The 21,788-nt window shown below is 49.8% G+C and overlaps 1 protein-coding gene across 1 annotated transcript; it reads right to left on the reverse strand.

Moving 5' to 3' along the window:
* Positions 1–10,538: 10,538 nt before the first annotated feature.
* CPN2 (carboxypeptidase N subunit 2) lies at positions 10,539–19,880 on the reverse strand. The gene is made up of 2 exons (XM_081138452.1): positions 19,801–19,880; positions 10,539–13,019 (listed from the first exon to the last, which is right to left on the reverse strand). Exon 2 carries the CDS (start codon positions 13,014–13,016, stop codon positions 11,373–11,375), a length of 1,644 nt encoding a protein of 547 aa, XP_080994578.1. The 5' UTR covers positions 13,017–13,019; positions 19,801–19,880; the 3' UTR covers positions 10,539–11,372.
* Between the last annotated feature and the right edge of the window lie 1,908 nt (positions 19,881–21,788).

The raw sequence follows: 21,788 nt of genomic DNA on the forward strand, positions 1-21,788 counted from the left end.
CTTTGTGCCTTCCGAGGCTTGGTCAGAAAAGGTCAGAGCTTCTGCCCAGTTCCCATTCATAGTCTTTCTCGCTCTCTCAGTTTCTCCCACTCAACACTCACCCTTGGACCCAGCCACCATGTGTGAGGAAGCACAGGCCACAGGGAGAGCCATGGGTCCTGCTAGGCCCAGGTCATCCCAGATGAGGCCCCACATCATGGCGCAGAGACTAACTGTCCCCACTGTGCCCTGTGCCAACCCACAGGAACCCTGAGTGACAACAAATGATTCCTATGGGTTTAAGCAGGTGCATTTTCGGGTAACTGGGTGGGCAGCAATGGACGAAAATGCGTCTCTGGAGTCCTGTGACCCTGTGCTTCTCCCTGTCAAGGGGGCTTTCTCCCAGAGCTGTAACTGCAGGCTGGCAGCTCTGCCTCTCCTCTGGACTGGGGGCACTCGGCATCTTGCCACATCCTCGGACCAGGCACACTACTGGTACTCAAGGGGCACTCCACAAGTGTTTATCCAATGAAACCCAGGAAATATGAGAGAGATGAAGAAGCGGATTAAAAACAAACCCCTATGTAATAGAAATATTTGAGCTACAGCTCTAAATATGTTAGCTATATTTGTTAAATGAATGAAGGCTTGGTGAGAATGTATTTATTTAAAGCTTTCTGGATTCATGAATTGGTCACATCGGGCCATGGTCTCTTGTGGGGATGTATAGAGGATCATCTGTAGAGTAAACAGATGTAAGGATGTAAAGGGACCCAACACAATGGTCCCCTTTCAGCCTCATGAAACCACCAAGTTATACTTGTTTTTATTTCTTAGACTAAGACTCCAGAGGTCCTCAAATATCAGGCAGCTTTCTTCCCATGGAGCATCACCTCCTCACTCCCCTCCCCTCCCAGACTCTGTTCCCTCACCCCCGTAGCCTACGCTTTCCCTGGGGCAGCTCTCCCAAGGGCCCCAAACACTGAATGCTGCTCTGCTGTCCCAGACCAGACTCTGGCCTCCACCCTGGGCCTGCACTTCCTTCCCAAGAAGGTCCTCCAGGCAGGGAAATTCTCCACTGGTGCAAATCTCACCAGGAACATCACAGCTCGCAGAATATCTGCTCCTGCGTCATTTCACTAGATCCCTGTGGTCACTGAGGCGGACCTGGCAGGAATGGAGAGACCACGAAAGACAGTGGCCGCATACCACTCCTGCCTGCAACCACTGTCTCTCGCCTGCTGGGGCCACTGTCAGCAAGGCTTTACTGAGCACGGTGGAGGGTCCTGCTGTGTGGAGCTGGGGTGACTGAATCTCCCACAAACATCCAACCATCTCAGCTTAGCCCTTAGCATCCGGAACATTCCTGGACCTCCTTGACCTGCAGTGTCAGTCAGCAGGGAAAACAAAAGCTCAGGTAAATTAAATAGGGTTAGATTGGTACTTCTGTTGCCAAAAGAAACACACACACAAACACACACACACACACACCCAAATGCAAGCAAACCAAGGCAAGCAAACAAACAGAAAACCCTTGCTGTACATTCCCCAAGCCAATGACAAAGAACAGTTTTTGAGTCACTACTTACTTACTGTTTGGGATTATTTGTGGCCCCTTCCCCTGCACCAAAAATAAGAATCAAGTTAGCTGTGTTAGGTCTATTTCACAGGTCTGTTTATATAAACACTTAGGGGGTACAGGCATGTGTCCTGCACACACACACGCCCCTCTCAGATAAAGAGGTCTCAGGGTTAGGATGCGCTCTGGAATCTTTCCTTCCACACCTACTGCATCTGGTCACTGTCTTGGAGGCTGACATTCCTCAGGTTGAGCGATGGGCAGGCAGAAGGCTGCAGGCTGCGTGCCAGCCGGGTCAGCTTACAACAAGCTGTCAACCCGGTTTCTGACGCCCCAAGCGAGGCCATAAATAACCACAATGAAACTGCAGCAGGCCCGGGGCCTCCCCCGAAAGGCACTCCTCCTCCATCAATCTCCCCTAATGACTGCTTGGCATTCAGGCTTCCGCTGTGACCTGACCCGCCCCGAGCATTCTTTGGGGAGCAGTGTCCCTTCCCAGGCGCAGAATGGGTCAGCTGGGAGTGCACTGCCTTGAGACGTTCCCATGTCCCGCCAATATACTTTAATGGATGCCGGAGACAGGCAGGAAAACTCTCATCACTCAAAACGCGGATCCTTCCAAGATGGGCTCCAGGGAGCAGAGCTACAGCCGCCGTCCACGTGGCCGATCTGGTCCAGGTGGCTCCCACATCACAAAGGTTCCCACAGGGCAACGGCTTCTCTCCACCATGGAGCAGCTGCTCACACTGGAGAAAGCTGGCCGGCGTGCGCTCTGCCATGTGGGTGGGCAAAACCAGATGATACTGTAGCTCCCTGTTTACACTTCTTTTGACCTGGTCTCAAGTGGCAATTACCTTTTATTCTTACCTTTTGTTCTTAAGCCAGTTCTCCTTAACTATCTCTCCACCCTAAAACCATCCACCTAAAATCACAGACCCACCCACGTCCTCTCTTTCTGGATCTCAATCTTTCTCCTGGGCTCTTGTGATTGAATTCATGGAAGTAGAACGTTCCTAGAAGGACAATTTGGTCGTCTCATCAACAGCCTTATAATAGAATTTTAATCATGTCTCTCTAGATTAAAAATAAGAAATGACAAAATGATTGCTTATAAATGTACTCTTTGTCAGTGCATATACGCCATAATATCAAGCTTCAGTGACCCCAAAGTTGTGAGGGTAGAAGGGGGGAGGGGCTTCTCTTCATTTACATATAGGAAACTGAGGCCCTTAAAGTCACAGGGTCAGGTGGAGGACCCAGGCCTCCAAGGGGATGGTGCACTTGGGGGCAGGAGTTACCAAATCCAAGTGGAGAGAGAGTAATTACAGTAAAGTGTGGGGGTCAAATATAATTTTCCTCCCACCTTCTAAGTTCTTCTAGCTGGGCTAGTAATCAAATTGACATGGACAGATTAACAGGAGAACATGTGGGAACTTTATGATGGATGCACATGGGGGCGTGCCGTAAATATGAGACCCGGGGCAGCATGGGGGAGTTGAGGTTTACATGTGCCATTTTGGACAAAGGAGAAGGGAGGTGGGAATCTGGGATTTCAGAGGGAAAGCAGGTAATTTACAGATAGAGGATAAAGAGCAAACAGGTGGTAAACAAATTCTTGCTGGGCCACCCAGACACAATGGGATAGAGGGAAGTTCAACAAGCGGGCTCCGCTGGATTCCTCCGTCTGCCACACTTATTTTATGCTATGATGCTAAGGTGATGTTCCCTCCTTTAAGCAGGTTTTTTCTACTGAATTTTTTTAGGCAGGTAAAGGGGGGGGGTGTCATCTGTTCTTTCTGAGTCTTTTGTTTCTTAACAACCAGCTTAAAATCAGTATACGAAAAGGCATATATTGGGGTGGCAAAACTGATCCCCCTCAAAAGCCATGCCCTTAGTTCAGCACTGGGCACAGAGCACGGCCCAACTGTAGTGGACACTGTCAGTGCCCCACCAGATACCCTGGTCCCTATCACTGATCCCTGGTACCCTTCCCAGCCTCTGGATATTTTTACTCCTGACTTAGGCACCTGTGCCTCTCTTTGGAGAGCTGTCCTGAGGAGCATAAAGCACAGCTCCTTGGCTCGAGTTGGAGCAAACTCTGAGAAATAATTAACACTCCAGAGCTTTCCCGTGGGATCTCCTCCTGAAATCACATGCTGCTCCTCTTCCTACCCCATTTCTTCTGGGACCACTTCCTTGTAAGAAATCACCTGCATCTGGACCCTCATCTCAAGGTTTGCTTCTGGGGAGCCTACCTAAGACCCCAGGAAATGTCTGTGGAATGAATGAAGGCATTTACCCTCATCCCAGCTCAAGAGATGTGCAAATGAAACACAGCGTGACACTAAATGGAAAGCCAGGAAGGAGTGTGCAGGAGGAGCTGCATTTGAGTGTCCTGAGGGCTGGATCCAGGGTTAATTAACTGTCCTGGTGCTGCCACTTAAAACAGCCCACATACATTACTGCGCCCATGGCATCCACATGAGTACACTCACAGGTGTACAGCTGTTCCCACATCACCAAGACACTGTGAACCCAGAGCCCTCCTGAATGACCATTCTGGATTGGCTCATCCTCTGGATAACCGAGGGCTTTTCCTGTTAACTGATAAGACATTTAACACTGACACCCCTTAGAGTTTACAGCTGCTGCTATAAACAGGGGGTGCTGGCCAGAAAACACTCAGAGCCATTGTCCTGAATGCTCTGTTCAACCAGGGGCAGTAAGTTGTCCTTAATCCTGAAGGGTGGTAACGGTTCTGGCTTCTGCTAGTAGAAGGATGTCACGGGACTGCTCTTGCAAAATCTCTGAAGGACTTTATTGGAGAAGGCAGCAATCTCTCTCTCTCTCTGCCAAGTACACAGAGGTCAGCTGGCGTCCCGGTCCCGTGGGCAACAGAGAAGTGTCAGTATTGTGTAAGAACAGTTCTCCAATGCTCAAGGTCATCATGCATTCTCTCTTCCTGATTTCTCTGTCATTCTCAAGACTGAGTTTCTGCCTCTGCAGCTGGTAGGGTAGTGTCTGTGCCCCTTAGCGATGAGTCTCAGAGTGAAGCTGGGGCCTCTAGAAATGCTGATAACACCTGGCCTTCCTGACCGCCAATGCTCCTGTTTCCAAGGTCTTGGGCAAATGCTGCATGAATTCCAATTTTTTCAACCTTGCAGGAGAATTAGTGCTCCCCATGCAATAGCAGGAATGTCCTTGACCATGAAGTACCTCTCCACAAAGGCTGGCCCCTGAGCGTCTAGAATGTCTGTGAAATCCAGCTTGACAGGGAAAATTTGTTGTTGGGACAATCTATTCTACAGGATTGGAACCAAAGGACACAGGCAGGCCAGCCACATTGTTCTGAGAAAAATAAGAAGACCCCTGGAGTCTGTGATGGATGAAACTTCTGAGAGCCCCAGCCCTGCAGGAAGGTGCTCCATTCACAGCAGTAGGAGGGCACACTCTTTATGCCATGGCTTCTGTGAAGATCAGGCCTTATGAGAAACAGCAGCTTGTGAGAGTGAGACTGGGGGTGTGTATATTGGAGTTGAGATGGCCAAAGGGCTGGGGTGATTGAAGGATCTGTAGGCTGCTTCCTCTTCTAAAGGGCTGTTGTGTGGACAGGGGTGTCCCCTTGATTAGGCCGGTAGGAAATGTTACAGGGAGGGTCGTGTGGACAGTCATTGCTGCCCAGGGAAGGCCAGGCTGCATTGGGAGGGAGGGAGCTGACCATCACTGGGCACAACCAGTGTGCAGTTCCTGAGGGGTCAGGCTACAAGGCCAGGAAGGAGCTTCAAACATAGCTGTGGCCTAGAAGTCCGGCTGCCACCAGAGGTCTGAGAGTCTAGACTCTGGCTGGGCCCTCTCCCAGGTGCCTACTGTCCCCCAGACCAGGTGAACATACCTTGGAGGGTATGTCTGTGAGGATGTTTCCTGAAAAGAACAGTATTTGAATCGGTAGGCTGAGTGAAGATGGCCCTCACCCATGTGGGCGGCATCATCCAATCCACTGAGGGCCAGAATACAAAAGGCAGAGGAAGGAGGAAGGGTGAACTTGCTCTCCCACCTTCTCCTGCCCTTGGGGCTCCTGGTTCTCAGGCCTTTGGGCTCCAATGGAATTGTACTACCGACTTTCCGGTTCTCAGCTTGTGGATGGAGATCATGGGACTTCTCGCCTCTGTGATTCCCTGAGCCAATTTCTACAATACATGTCCCCTCTACATCTCTCTATAAATCTTACTGGTTCTATTTCTCTGGAGCCCCTGGCATCTAGCTTTTGCTCCTGCTGTTACTTTGGAACCGTGGATCTTGCTGACAGATCCAACATCCTTAACATCCCCTTCAGTCTCCTACAATAAATTTCATGGGTAATATAACCAGATCTCACAGAGAATTTTAAAACTAAATACATTAGAAATAAAAGGGAGGTTATAATTGAAAATATGTATATTTATTTCCAGGTATAAGTATCTGGCTAAGACCTCACCAGAGGCTTGGTGAAGTGGTTGGAGGCTCTCCTGACTTATACGGCGTAAATGATGAATTTAAGAGTAAAGGAGAATTGTAGTTGCTTTTCCTTTGTATTTGGCTTTTAAAAATAAGGATTAAGCACTCCCAAAGGGGGAAAGACTTTCCAAAATGCTGAGCTCTTGATAAAATTCCAAAGAAAACAAAGCACAGCCTTCCCAAAATGTATATGCTACGGTGCGGACATGGAAACTGAGACAACTTTGGTTTATACCTAAAGGGTCTCTTCGGGGCTGAGATCTTTCCCACAGGACAGGGCTGCACCCAGCCCAGTCTGACCGCTCACCGCCCGCAGGGCTGTCCCACCTGGCGGGGCTCGCTAGGCCGCCCAGCTCGCTTAAAGGGGCCGGTGAGGACCTCAGCTCCTCGGTCCTCGGTCGCAAGCACCCAGCACACCCGGCATGTCTCCAGATTTGCAAGAGACAGGGCCTCTGCAGTTCTGCCCGCCTGCCAGGAAGTGTCATGGGCTCTGTCTGAGGGACCCCTTGTGACTTCTGGAGCTAAAGGGCGGCGTCGCCTCCTTAAGGATTATTACTCCCCGGGAGGAGAGCCATTCTTCCAGTATGCCACAAAGGGGCGCCTGAGACCCAGAATCCAAACACTTGCAGGGCTGTGAAATGTTAAAAGGAAATTCTGCAGCTGCCAGCTGTGTGAAATAATTCCTTATCAGACTTGCGTTGTGCTAAATGGTCTAATCTTTGGGCAGCACCGTCCAGTTTTCCAATATCCACTGTTAGCACTGAAAATTTTTGTAAATGGCATTTCCAGTTTTCCCAAATAATACAATTTTGATATTATAACGGCAATTTTAACATCCTCCCAGAAACACCGATGGAAACAGGCAAAAAAAAAAAAATACAATGACCAAGCAATTGACTAGTTCTTGCGTCCCCCAGCACCCACCACACTTCTCTAGAAATAATAACAACAGTAACAGAGAACATTTTTTTGAGAACGTACCATGTGTTATTGTTTTGGGTTCTTTACAAGAATGCGCATATTTTCTCTTCATCAGTAACACTGTGAGGTGGGTACTGTTATGCTTGTGATAAACAGTATGAAGGAGGCATCTGCAGCACAGAGAGCCTGAGTAACTTGGCCAAGGCTGCATTGCTGGCAAGTGGCAGAGAATCACTGAAGGACAGAAGTACATTCAAGGCAAAGGGCAAGGCGTCCCACCTGCTGGAAGGTGGTGCTGGGGAATGACTCAGCCACCCTCACGCTGCAAGAAAATAAGACTGTATGTATCCAGCTTATTGTTTCTCCAAAATCTACTGAGAACACAAGGATGGTAAAAATAAAAAAAAACAAAAAAACAAAACAAAAAAAAACCAACAAGAAAAAAGCCTATGAAATATTTTTATTCTCAGTGTGTGGCTTCTTTTGTTCACGAGTTCATCCAGAGCATTACCCCATGTGAGTCTGACACGTCTAGCATTGCTCCACTTCTGGGTCTAGCTTCAAATAGTGGTGCGACCTGGAACTGGACAAAATCAAGCCCTGAGTTTTCAACCCTGGCTGAGCATTAGAATCCCTGGGGGAGTTAAAAAACAACACCTGATATCTGGGTCTCCCCCAAGCCAATGGAATCAAACTCTCTGGAGTGGGGCCCAGGCATCTGTTGTTGGTTTTTTTTAGCATCCCCAGGTGATCCTGCATTCAATCAGCAATGAGAACCAAACTCCCTTTTTATACAGAAGAGGAAACTGAGGCCCAGAAGGAGCCATGATTTGCCAAAGACCAAATGTTAAAGAAGGGAGGAGCCAAGTGTCCTGGTTTCTAGTCCAGAGCTCATCAAAGGCTCTGCAGGTGCCTTTGGGGTCACCCACAAGGAGCTGGCAACAGGCCCTGAGAACCCCTGGGTGCATGGTACACTCAGAGATGACTCATCACCTGCTCTCCTCAGTCTGAACTAGGGAATGCTTGGTGGGGTGGCAGGAGGGAGGGAGCATCTCCTGCTTCCTGTCAGCTCCAACCTCAAGATCCCAGTGGCCTCCTGAGTGGTCAGGACTCACCCTGGCCTCCCCAGCCCTGAGGGTAACTATCCACCACTCTCACCTCCACCCCACTGTTTTCCCACCTTCACCAGGTGGTTGAGTTGCCAGATAAAATATTGGCTACCCAGTTAAAGTTGGATTTCAGATAAACTACGAATAGCTTTTAGTATAAGCATGTCCCATGCAATACACATATGTTTCTTTGCTGAATCTGGCAATCTTATCTAAAAGCGCAAAGTGACTGGCCTCACTGAGCCCCCTGGAAAGGGAAGGTGAGCAGCTGGCCCAGACTGCGCAAGCCCTGCCGTCAGCCAGGGCTCTTTCCCCAACACCATTCGGCACAGAGAAATTACTGTATTTTCCCTTAAGAAAGAGTTATAATTGGGGTAAAATATAACTAAAAGAAATGTGTGCTTGATTATCTTGTTCATTTGTCCGGGGCAGTAGACGCATAATTGTTTGGACCATGAGTTGGAGATTTGTGAAACGCCTCCGTGTGCCAGGAGGGAAGACCCTCCCCGCAGACAGTGGGTCTCACACCCAGCTGGAGGCCAGCAGCCTAATGTAGCCTCGCACCTGCCCAGTGAGAACACAGGGCTGGGGCCGGCGTCACAGGCAAAGTTACCCAGCCTTGGAAGGATCTGGTCAAGATTATTCTTAAACCAAATGCTTTTGGGAATCTAACCAAATCAATTGGAAAGGGAGTCTGTTCCTTTGGCAAACCTGCTGAACTACCTTCCAACACCTTGGAACTGAAGTGATTCGAGCTTCAGGAAGCGTGTTTTTTTTTTAAAGGTCATCACTAGCGATGAGGGAGAAGCATGCTTTCTTATCTGAAGCTGGCACCTGGCTCTTTCCTTTACTCAAACCTGCTCCTGCCTTTGGTTAGTGGCCTCACTGCCCTCCCTGCCACCCAGGTAGAAACCTAAGATTCACTTCAGGCTTCTCCCTTCCCTAATCTCCGAGCCCCACCCACCCAACCCCTGACTCCCCTCAGCAAAATCTTTCTTTTAATCAGACCTGCTAGAGTGTCCTCAGAAAAACTGTGCCACCAGCAGTACCTGGAGGGCCCCCTATGCCCATATCCCGGCCCACAATGGATATGATCCAGCTTTCTAATTTTTGTAGGATTAATAGGTACGAAGTGATACCTGTATAGTTTGAATTCATATCTCGGTAACTCACATTTAGGTCTTTTAATCCTTCTGTGTACGTGCTGTTCAGATGCTGAAACCTTTCATTCTATTTCTTTAGCATCCCTGGGCTCTGATCTCAAGTCAGACGAGAGTTCTCACTGTTTCCTGCCTTTTGCTCTTCTCAAACTGCCTTCAGCCAACAGCCTAAGGCGTGGACCTCTTCTGCATAAAGTCCTTCAGTAACTGCCGGTCATCCTTAAATACGCACACTACTTACTCGGACTTTCAAGGTCTTCCAGCATCTGGCTCCAGCTGGCTTTCCAGCCTCATCTCCTCCTTTCCTCTCCCACCAGTAGCCACTCCAGACGCCCACGGCCCTGACCTCACTGCGTGCCTGTCTCCATCCCTTGGCTTACACTCTTCTTGCACACATCTCTGGTGCCCTCCTTGCGCTGCTTATTGCCCTCTCAAGGCCTGGGATCAAATGCAGCCTTCCCTAAGATCTGTGCTAGCCCAGGCTTCCACCTCCCCTGAACTCCCCAGGGCTTGCCCAGCACCGAACCCTTCATGCTTTTGTTTTTGTTCCATGTGCCCTTGTTGGATATCCCCCCCCCCCCCCCCAGAGCTCAAGCTCCTGGAGGGCCTGCTACCCATCTGATTCGCTTCTCTCCCGCCCACCCCAGCATCTCACCCAGGCTAGTCCACACTGCAGGCAGGAAAAACAGGTAGGAGGCTGCAAGATGACTTGGTGCAGGGAGACAAGGCGCCTCCCCAGGCAGGGAATTGGAAAGGAGAAATGAAGAGAGGGATACTCAGAAGCACTTTTTGATTAGTTGGCCATAAGGGTTAAGGGGAGGAGAAATTGGGGAACACTCCCAGCTCCTGAGCTAGGCAATTTGCTGGGTGGGAGTCCAGGAGGAATAGGGGGACAGGGTTTGGTTTCACCGCGTTTGTGGCTGTGATGATAGAACACAGGGCTGCTGGGCAGGTGTATGCTCAGCACGGAGCCAAGAGGACCCGAACCTGAGATGAAGATTTGGAGTCATCAGCGGAGAGGTGGCATCCAACTCCTGGAGCATGCATAAGATTGCCCAGGAAGGCCAATGACGGTGAACCCTGAGGAGGCAACAAGGAAGAGGTGGCTGGGAAAGACAGAATGGCCGAGGTGTCTCCCGAAAACCAAGGAAAGAGATGTTCAGTGAGTAACTGCTGCAGAGCCAGACTCCGTGAGGGAGCTAAGGCTGAGCACGTCTGCCCCAGCCCACCCAGCTCACTATCCCCCTCCCTTCTCCTCAGAGCTTTTCTTTCTTTCTTTTTTTACTTTTTTATTGAATATATTGGGGTGACATTGGTTAATAAAATTATATAGGCTTCAGAGGTACAATTCTATAACACATCATCTGTATATTGTATTGTGTTCACCACCCCAAGTCATGTCTCTTTTCACTCTCCTAACTCCCCCTACCTCTTTCCCTCTGGTAATCACCATAGTGTTTTCTGTTTTTCATAATCAGGGAACAGCCCTCTTGTCTGGGGAACGGGCCCTGCTACAGTGCCCCCTCTGGGGGTTTGTGTACTGAAAGCGAACCCAGGGTGTTTCCCTTCCCAAGGCACCTTTCATCCCCAGCTCTGGAAGCAGCCCTGCAAGTGGAGGCTCAGGCCATGAGTTCCCAACACACCAAAGTCAGACCCTTGCCCCTAATCTTTCTGGTCACCTCTGCTTCTATAGCTCCCCTATCAATTAAAAACAAATTTTCAGGGGGAGAAATAGAAACAGACACTTGACTTTTGAACTGGATGTCAAAGAGGGCAGCAGGTGCCTAAGGGTTGGAACTTCAGGGTGGGGATGAGAGTGGGGTGGGTGCTAAATAAAAGAAAAACACCAGGAGAGTGGCCTTGGTGTTTCTCCACACCATGGTGCAGCTTTACCGGGTGCTTCGCAAAGCTTAAGGAAGGCCTGTCAGGTCTCAGACTCTGAGGGGGTACTGAAGGGTGAGGAGGAGGCTCTGGATGGTGCACTTGGCCTCCTCCCCCTCCTCCCCCTTGGACATGTACCTCCATCCTTTGCTTTGAAAAACCAGCTTCATCTTCCCCTCTGCTCTAGCTCTTGCTTGGTCAGGCCCCAGAGGCCATCTGCCCAAGCTCCTGGCTCTGCATACCCTGCACCTAGGGGTCCTCTGCCCGAGTCTCAATAGACACAGTGACCCTCACGAAGCCACAGCTTGACTTCAAGTCCCACTCCTGAGTGGCATTGTACGCCATTCCTGGGGAACCTGAGCCCTGCCTGGGAGACAGCTGGATGTTCAGCCAGCGACATTGGATGTCATCACACGCAAGCACCACAGTGCCTTCAGGGTTGCTGTAGGTGCACCGTTTCCAGGCTGCCCTGTCCTTCGCAACCAGATCCCAGCTGTCCCCTGGCTCCCTGTCTTCCAGCCCCGGAGCCTGGAAGCCCAAGAGGTCCCGGGTGACAGGGCATACCAGCTGCTCCTCTTTCAAAGCAGGCACCACCTGGCCCTTCAGATAGGCAGGACCCGCACAGTAGGTCTGGATGTTGAAGAGCTGGTCACTGTACTGGTGTAGCCAGCTGAAGAGGTAGGCCAGGTGGCAGTCACACTGCCAGGGGTTGCCATGCAGGGCGAGATTGAACAGGTTGTAGTTGGTGTCAAAGATGCCCTCTGGGAGCGTGGTCAGGAGGTTCCTGGAGAGGCTGAGCAGCTCGAGCTTGGACAGGTTCTGGAAGAGGTCTTTGTGCAGGGCTGTCAGGTTGTTGCTGCCCAGGTAGAGCTTGACCAACTCACTTAGGTCCCTGAAGACACCGGGGGGGAGATTGGTGATGGCGTTGTGTGAGAGTGTAAGGGAGCTGAGGTTGGACAATTTGGCAAAGGCTCCCTCTGGGATAGTCTCCAGCTGGTTGTGGGACAGGGACAGGCCTAGCAGGCCCTGGGTGTGGGCAAAGAGGCCAGCGGGCAGCACCCGCAACTCGTTCCCCTGCAGGTTCAGGAAGGTCAGGCTGCACAGGGAGGAGAAGACAGCGGGCGACAGGTGCCCGATGGCGTTGTGCTGGAGCCACAGCTTCTCCAGGCGGAAGAGCTGCGAGAACACAGCCAGGGGCAGCTCTGCGATGGAGTTGCCGTCCAGGAAGAGCTCCTGCAGGCTGCCCAGCCTGGCAAACACACGTGGGGGCAGGCCGGACAGCATGTTGTTGCTCAGCCTCAAGGTCTGCAGGCTGCCAAGGGGCTCAAACAGCTCCTCAGGCAGCTGGGCCAGGAGATTCTGAGCTAGGTTGAGGGTCTTCAGGTGTTTCAGAGGCTGGAAGAGCCTCCTGGGCAGGGTCTGGAGCTGGTTGCCCTGCAGCTGGAGGGACTCCAGGGCATCCATGTGGTGGAAGAGGCCCTCAGGCAGAGCTTCCAGCTTGTTGAAGTTGAGTGTGAATTTGCTCAGCGAGGTCAGGTTGGAGAAGATGTCAGCACTGAGGTTGGAAAAGGCGTTGCCAGTGATCTCCAGGTCCTGGAGCCCAGGCAGCCCCCCGAAGGCATCTGGCTCAAAGTGGCAGAGCTGGGTGTTGAGGAAGACCACCTTGGTCAGGTTGGGGCTGCCACCAAAGGCCCTGGCTCTGACTGTGGTGAAAGAGGTCTCTACGAAGATGATGTCCGTGGCGTGGGGCGGGATGTCCTGTGGGATAGAGGCCAGCTCTTCATCAGAGCAGAACACCTCCTGGATGAAGCAGTCGCACCCCACAGGGCAGGGCTGGGAGAGCTTGGCCAGGAGCAGGAGGCAGGCCCAGCACAGCCAGGCTCCAGGAAGCATCTCCTACACCCAGTGGGAAGAGAAAACAGAAGTGGTGGCTCTGTGGAGGGCTGTGTGGCTCGGGGACCATGGGGCCGGAAGGGAGCCAGAAGAAGGGGTTAGCTCTGTCAGGAAGGCCAGCTGATTGAACAGCAGTTCCTGTGGTTTCTATTATTTTGTTTTTTGTTGTTAATCCTCACAAGGAGAATATTTTTTTCCATTGATTTTTAGAGAGAGTGGAAGGGAGGGAAGGAGCAGGAAGGCAGAAGGGAGAGAGAGGGAGAGAAACATTGATGTGAGAGAGACACATGGATTGGGTGCCTCATGCCCTGACTGCAACCCAGGTACGTATCCTTGGCTGGGATTGAACCGTAGACCCTTTGGTCCACAGGCCAACACTCTAACCACTGAGCAACACCAGCCAGGGCAGCAGTTTATGTTTTTAATGGTTTTCATACTACCTCACAGCAGCCTTGCAAGGTTGGTGGGACCAGAGTTCTAACCTCCTGGCAGCAAGAATGTCACATGGCCTGTCCATAGCCACCCTGCAGGTTAGCGGCAGGACTGAGAACCAGGTGTCCTGGGCTCCCTGTGTTCTTTCCAGAAACAGGAGAAAGAGGCAGAAAAGGGGCTGAAAAGCATGGAAGAAAGGTATAAAAGACTATGGGTATTGTGGAATTTTTAAGATAATATGTAAAATATGGGCAGATTATTCCTAAATTGGAAATTTTTAAACCGTACTCTTCCTGAGTTTCCAAATCTCAACATATTCCAGAGCCTAATTAGGAAGAGATCTGCTCTTTGCACATCTGCTGAGAGTGAAAGCAGCTTCGATGACAAGAGGGCTCTTGTCTTGAAACAAGTCCCTTAGTACTGCTGCCAAAATGCTCCCCCCCTGCCCCTGGCCTCCAAGCCCTCACCAGCGTGGGGCCACAGAACCTCCCAGTGTGTGGACAGGAGGGTCTCAGATGCAAGGATTTTGAAGACCACTAAGTTTTTGTTTTTAAGGTTTTGTTTTAATAAGGGAAGGGGACCAGGTTTTCAGTTTACTGAATATTAATTTTTTTTAAGGAAAAAAATTCCAGCATCCACCCGCAGGTCACAAGTTAGTGATTCAGCTTAAAACTGTGTTTTGTCTATGTCTCAGTCCTTTTTATGTATGAACCATCAGCCAACATGTAAAAATTGAAAATTATCACATTAAAAGTCCACATTTCCAGATGATTTAGGGGCAGTGAACTCACATTTCTGCATGACATGACCATCTGGGGCCTAGTTGCCCCAGTGTGGGGGGGTGGGGGAGTACACCTCCCAGGTTACTGCCGTTCCCCCCTCACACACACACATATCATTATCTACATGGCCTGTAGAGGTTCAGATTCCATAAATTAGAATTCCAGCTTCATTGAGCTTCAGCTATGTGACTTTGGGCTTGTTACTTAATCTGTCTGTGCTTCAATTTTTTATCTGTAAAATGGAGAGAATAATAGTGCCTATCATGTTAGGAAATTGAGGATTAAATGAGTAAATATAGGTGAAGATTTTAGATCAGTGTCTGAGATAGAGTGAGCAATTAATAAACTATGTTAATTATTTTTAAATGTTGCATGCCACCATCATTACAGAAAAAAATTATTCGAACACCAAAAAAGTAGGAAAAACAAAATCACCTTTAAATAGAATACATTTGGGAAGAAAGGAGGGAGAGAAAGAGGGAGGGAGAAAGGAAAACCCTCACTGACCATAATCCTAATTCTTCTCAATTTACCTGTCTTCAGTAAGAACTCACAGTTGGCCCCTAGCTGCCTCTCTGCTGCCCTCTTCCGGCTGCCTCCTCCATCACAAAATTCAGTTTCAGATTAAAGGGCTTCATGTGTGAAAGCCTCCAGCACACATGGTGCTTTCAAAAGCCTATGTACCCTCCTCCTATTCAGACACTCAATAACTTTCCATTTTTCCAGGATATTTTCAGCCCAATCAATAGAGAAAGGACAAGTTCTCCCTGATAAAGTGCACACCTCCTTGAGGCTCCCCTGATGCACACATAGGCGCTGAGTAAGCCACAGGAGGTGGGTTTTACACCGAGGCAGGTATAGCAGTAACTGCCTGCCTGCTACTCAGAACACAGAGGGAAAGGAACAAGCGTCGGGGAGGGGGGGTTGCCTCCTGGTTCAGTGACCCCTAGACAGTGGTCACAGAGTTCAGCTTTAGCGACTGTGCGCATAGAATACAGGTAAGCAGCAGAAGGCCCCGGCTGAAGAAGGGTGAGGTAGCCACTGTCCCACCACACCTGCCGCCTGGGCCGCCCCTGGCAATCCTGCACAAAACCCCTAGGGATCCTGACAGCCGCCTTCCCTGGCCCCAGAAACGAAGCACTTGGCATTGTGCTTCTGCATCTTAGCACCCAGCGCCGTCCTCTGACATGAGGTGTTTTCATGGCTGCCCTTTCTGTGAGGAGATGGGTGTACTCTCTCCATGCTCAGGGTCCAGCACAGTGTTGACGTACAATGGGCTCAGTTAGTGTTTGTTGAACTGAACCTTCCTCAGCTGGGATGAACCACCTGGGGGCAGAGCTGCCCATCCCTGGGATGGTGTAAACTGGGAGTGAAAGACCCCCAGGCTGGGAGAGTAGCCTTGAATCCCCACCCCTTCCAGTAAGAGGGAAGCAATTCCTATCTTTAACACTTCGTAATGTTACCATGTGCCCATCCCTTTCCTTGCTAACTCCTTTGGTCCTTGGTTCTTACAGGCAGCTTCCAGAAAAAAGTACACTGGAATGGACATGAGGGCCTTAAGGACCATCTGGCCAGCCACCTCATAGAGAGGGTATCTGCAGCGGGGCTTGGGTTTGAACCCAGATTTCCTGGTTTTCCCTGTCATTCCTGCCAGGAAAGCTGGGACAAAGCGGGAGGCACTGATGAAAGGAAAGCTAAAGCCTTATGGGGAGAATGTGTCCCACCTACTGAACCAGCCTGAGAAGGCGTCCCCTCCTTCCCTAGTCTGTGCCTCTGTCTTCTCATCCACTGTCATTTGGAAATATATGCCTTAGAATTTTCCAACAAAGGCAGTAACTTGAGATTCAGGACTTGAATCAAACCTACAGCATCAGTCACACAGAAAATCAAGTGTAGACAAATCAGCTTTGGCTCTGGGAGAAGTGGGTAAGGGAGGTGAGGTGGCACCTCTCTGATGTGGGGGGCAGAGCTGAGTGGGCTGTTCTCACCTGCCAGTTCCCAATGACCCAGAACAGGGAAACTGGGGGTCCCACAGCAACAGAGACTGGTCCAAGCGCACACAGCTAAGAAGTAAGGAGCCAGGATCAGTCCTCATGGCCTGACTTCTAAGCAAGGTGCTTGCTGTGACACCCTTGGTATGGCTTCCACACCAAGGCAGTGGAATGGGTGGGGGGTAGACAGGCCTGCTCCTCACATTTGTAGGACTCATAGTGAACATATACAAGGGACTTTGCCTACTGTCTGTCCCCTTCTCTTTCTCTCTGACTCTCTCTAGTACTGTGAGGAAAGACCTATATTCACTTCTGTGAAATGGTTGGCTTAAGAAAGATGTGCCTGAGGAGGGAATCCACACAGGCCCTGGGTCCCGGGTCCTTAAAGCATGCTTTAAAATGGAACACAGCCTTTGATGGGCGTGTCCCTTTGGTCTTGCAAACTTCTTACTCTTTGGGGTGTCATGGTGGGAGGAGGGCCAGACAGGGCCTCTAAAGTTTAGGGCAAGCCCGGCAGGGCATGGCTCAGAGGTTGAGTATCAATCTAGGATCCAGGCTATCGGGGTTTGATTCCCGGTCAGGGCACATGCCTGGTTGTGGGCTTGATCAATGACTTTCTCATCGTTGATGTTTCTGTCTCTCTCTCTCCCTCTCTTTTCCTCTCTCTGAAATCAATAAAGATATATTAAAAAATAAATAAATAAATACATAAATACATAAATACATAAATAAAATAAAGTTTAGGGCAAGACCCCTCTTGCCCCAGTCTATTGGGGCAGGAGAAAGCAGGGGATGGTACTCACAGTGAGAGTGCAGAATGGCGACAATTTCAAATGATCCGCGCCTAACCATTGTCACCTCACTTTAGAATGGCTAAGTTTGTGCTCTGGAGTCAGACAGTCTGGGTTCAAATCTTGTCTCCACCCCTAATTAGCTGTATAGCCTTGACGGAATTATCTAAACTCACTGTGCTTCAATTTCTCATCTTCAAAACAATGAGCTTCAATACTGCCTTCCTCATGGGGCTGCTCTGAGGATTCAATGAGAAAATGCACTGAGAGCTCCAAAACCAAAGCCTGGCACAGTGTACTCAGTAGCATCAGGGACCCTGATTATTCCCAGGAGAGGCCAGCCCCAGCTTTGTTCTGAAGTAGTCACAGAGGTTGGCTATGGAATAACTGATGAGATCATTCAACCACCCCGTTTATGGGCCAGCGAGGTTTGTGACTGCCTACAGCACTTTTCTGGCTGTAGTGGAGCACAGATTCTAGTGGCTCTGGCCAGGATGCCCTGGACTTGGGCCCCTTCCCTATCCCGCCCTCAAGAGCAAGGCACTGGGGGCTCTAGGGATAGGAGGTGCCCCTGCCTGGGCACTGTGGAGGTTGCCACCAGAGGGGACACTGGGGCAGCAGCCAGAAGATCCCTGCTTCCCATCTGAAAAACCACATCTGCACTGATGTAGAGACCAGAAATGCCCACAAAAATGTTCCATGCTCTCAGCAAGCCTGGTTTTTTGGGGGTGGGGTGGGGATTACTGGTTGCAAATGAACTCTCTCTTCTTCTCAAATTGCTTTTGGGTTGGTACATTTCTGTGAGTGCCACAAGCCAGTCTGTCATCCACCACAGAGCTCACTCCTTCCAGAAGGTGATGGGAACCCAGAGCCCCTGATTGCCTCACCCAGGTCCCCATGGAAGGCCTGCTGCTCCCTGGACTTCTGTGTCCTTCCCTCTCAATCCAGGACAATAAGCCCAGTGGCTGAGGCAGTCACACCCGGTGTGGGATCCTGCGTTCATCCCTCCCCGCTGCCAGCCCTCCCCAACCTGCTGTCCAGTGTGTCCCAGGCAGTGAAATAACTCCTGGGAGTCCCAGTTTCTACATGTGTAAATTGAGATCAATCATGATAATAATACTACTACCTAAATTACAATGTTGTTAGGGTTATTGTGGCAATTAAGTGAGATAACAGTAAATTCCTCACCCCTTCGGGTATCATAGCATTGGTCATGTGATGTTGTTATATAATCAGAAATATATATTTGGCCTTCATCCTGGTTCCTGGCACAGACCTCCAAAAACCCTTGTAATTTCCTGAGTATCTAGAGGAACATCTTTTGTTATTGGTAATAAACCCTTTCAGCCCAAACCTGAGTTTATATAAATGAAGTGACTCCTGATGGATGCCCCTCCCCCCCATAGCTTCAGATTATACACAAAACATTTGCCATGGTTATCTCTGAACAAGAGAATTGTGGGCGATTTGAATTTTGATTTGCTTAATCATACACTTTCTACATTTTTACAATAATAAGAAGGTATCACTTTTGTAGTAAGGTTGAAGGTTACTATAAAAATTGAAATAATTGTGTAAAACACAAACACAACATAGTTCCAGGTCCATAATAGGGGATTTCTTGATTTTTTTCCTTCCTCAAAGTTACCATGCAGAGGCTCCAGGGAGCTTATCTCTCAGCTGTCATAATGTTCTTGAAGGGAAGACAGCGAGCGTTCTGAAATAAAAGGAGGTGCGAACTGAGCACTGTCCTTTCTTCCAATGCTCCCCATAGGGCCCTAGCTCTAGCCCGCGCTTACACAGTCCCTCCCACTTTAGAATATCTGTGCCTACTGTTCCCTGTGGCTACCTGTCTCCTAGGTCAATGCAAGTTACACCTCTCCTGGGAAGCCTTCCTGACTGCACCTCCTCTGGATCCCCCAGGTCACTCATGCCCTCTGTTGACCCCTTGGGTCCTTCTGCTGTGTATTCTAGTCATCTGCACCACCTCATGGTGAGCCCTGTAGCATCTCCCACCTGGCTGTGCACCTAGCACCTGGCTCGGGGCTGAGCACAGAGAAGCTGCCCGGGCCCTATGTGCTGACCTGAACAGAATGTGTTCATGGCTGGCGTGACCCTGAATCTCAGGTATGACTCTTCATCCTGTTAGTGGAGTTCACATTCTAACACTGCTACCCACTCGCTGTGTGGGCTTGGGCAGGTCACTCCATCTTTCTAAGCCTCAGTTTCCCCATCCATCATTACAACCCCAACCCTTAGGGTTAAAATTCATATTCAATTGCATGATAAATGTTAAATTAGGCAATAGATATAAATCACTTAACACAGTGCCTGGCAAACAGTAAATGTTCACTTAAAGGTAGCTGCATACACATTTATTCCTAGAGTGACTACATACTTTATCATCTAAACAGGACACTTCCCAAAAGAAAAGGGGAGCTATTGATAATTATGACAGGACGACAGGCACACACTAGGGTGGAACCAGGCAAACCTGGATAATGGTCACCCTGCTTATCCCCACTGTTCACCAGGAACTCCCTGAGTGAAGGGACCAGGGCACTTTTATCCTGGAATTCCCCTACCTCCACCTGTCAGTGGCCTCGGCCCAGCACCACCCTGAGTGAGAACCTCCTGGGCTTCTCCTCCCAGGGCAGGGGGCAGGGATACTCAGGCAGCCTGGCCTGGGAGGAGTAGCCAACTCCCCTCTTGACCTGCAGCCAGGACTCCAGATTCCTCCCACACTCCCACAGACCCAGGAGCCCTGTAGTGACTCTGGGAGACCTACCGTGAGGAACTGGACAGGCGGCTACCTACTGCCCTAGCTCTTCCTTGGGAGCAGAAGGGTGTCTTGTGCTGTCTGTGGACAGGGTAGACCCAGCAGCCCAGAGCTGATCAAAGTTCCAGGAAATGGCTCCTCCCCTCACGTGGCCTGAGTATTCCCGGAATGTCACCCAGGTCACAGGAGAGTAGAGAATCTGGGGCAAGGCCTCTGAATGTTACAAAATGATCCTGAACTGCCCCTGTGGACAGATCCCCAGCAGGGTTAAAATCCATCTAAGGTAACAGGCTTGGCACCTTTGGGACTCCCAGGGCACTCAACAGGCCATGGAATGTTCTCAGGAGTGAGAACTGAGACCAGGGGTCTATGCTCACACCCATCTTTGCAAAATGCCAGGCCGGTCCCAGGAGCCAGGCCTCAGCCAGAGTCAGCCACAAGCACCTGCTTGGTTCTCAACACCAGGGGCAATTCTAAGAATGATTGTGGATTTGTTGTTTTGTTTTGTTTGTTTAATAAACCAACTTTCTAAACCTTTTCTGAGTTAAAAGGGGAAAAATACTTGAGGAGGTGAATTTGGCCCAGTATGGACAGGAACATCTTCACCTTATCCAGGGATGAAAGTCACTTTGGGAGGTAGCGACTGTCCTGTGGCTGGAGCTGCTCATCTGGGGGCTGCAGAGCGAGGTGAAGAACATGTGTGTATGCGCATGCATGTGTGCGTGTGTTTTTTCAGGGATGCAGGGTGAACGGATGACTGAGATAAGCAATCTAAGATAATTTTCAATACCCAGATTCTACCATTCAAAGTATGCTGATGGCTTTTCAAAAAAGTTTTATTTAATTTTTTCCATCACCATTTATCCCCCTCTTCCACCTCCACCCCACCCCCATTCTGATGGCTTTTAAACTTGTAGCATAATATTAATATTTTTGTCACTCTTTTTCAAGTCCAAATTCATGGTGTTTTTTGCATGTGAGCAGATGTCATCAGCCAAATTGCAAAGGCCTGACAGTGTAGCAAGGAAGTATTTTTCAATGGAGACACATTACAAGTCCCCACTTTGGCAGAGAAAAATGGGAACATGTGAGAGGGGAGAAAGGCTGAGAACAAAATGTTCCCAGCCCCACCCTCAGGCTGGCAGGGGCAGCATCGCTGGGGGGTTGGGGGGCACACCTCTGGGGAAACTCACAATCAGGCTAGGGGAGCAGATTCTTCAGGCAGCAACACTGGCCTCCAGAAAGAGAGCATGTCCTTTTGTCAACGTCACGGTGAAAAACAGACATTCGGCATTCCACAGATCTGGGTTTGAATCCTGGCTCTCCAACTAAGTAGGCTGTCTTTACACAAGTTATTTAATCTCTACAAGTCTCTTCATGCTCATCTGTGGAATGGGTTTGGCAGAGGGCCTGGGGAGGCTTGTGCGTGTGTATGCACACACACGTGTGTCAAATTAAAGTGCAGATATGTGCAGCTGGAAGGACACATGTGCATGTGTGGAGGGAAGATTTGCATTAAGAACCCCAGGAGCCCTAGCCAGTTTGGGTCAGTGGTTAGAGCTTTGGCTCGCAGACTGAAGGGTCCAGGGTTCGATTCTGGCTAAGGGCACGTACCTCAGTTGCAGGCTCAATACCCAGCCCTGGTTGGGGGCGTGTGGGAGGCAACCAATCGATGTGTCTCTCTCACATCAATGTTTCTCTTTTTCTCTCTCTCTCCCCGCCACTCCCCTTACACTCTCTGAAAAAGCAACGGGAAAAATATCCTCGGGTGAGGGTTAAAAATAAAAATATAAAAATAAATAAATAAATAAATAACTCCAGGAATCTTCTGGGAGATGGGATGAAGGTTCTAACTCCTTTTCCCATTATCCAAAATTCCAGAAGCCTGTGTGAGTGGATAGGTGCAGTGGTTAGGGAAGGACACAAGGCCCTGCCCCCAGTCATCAACACAGTTCGGCCCTGTGAAATAGTGAACACACTATTGACTCCTGTCTAGG

This window comes from Miniopterus schreibersii (assembly GCF_964146895.1).
Source record: "Miniopterus schreibersii genome assembly, chromosome: 5".
NCBI classification, from domain to species: domain Eukaryota; kingdom Metazoa; phylum Chordata; class Mammalia; order Chiroptera; family Miniopteridae; genus Miniopterus; species Miniopterus schreibersii.

Coding starts and splice junctions, on each gene's coding strand:
- CPN2 (XM_081138452.1), bottom strand. CDS start 13,016: ATGCTTCCTGGAGCCTGGCTGTGCTGGGCCTGCCTCCTGCTCCTGGCC.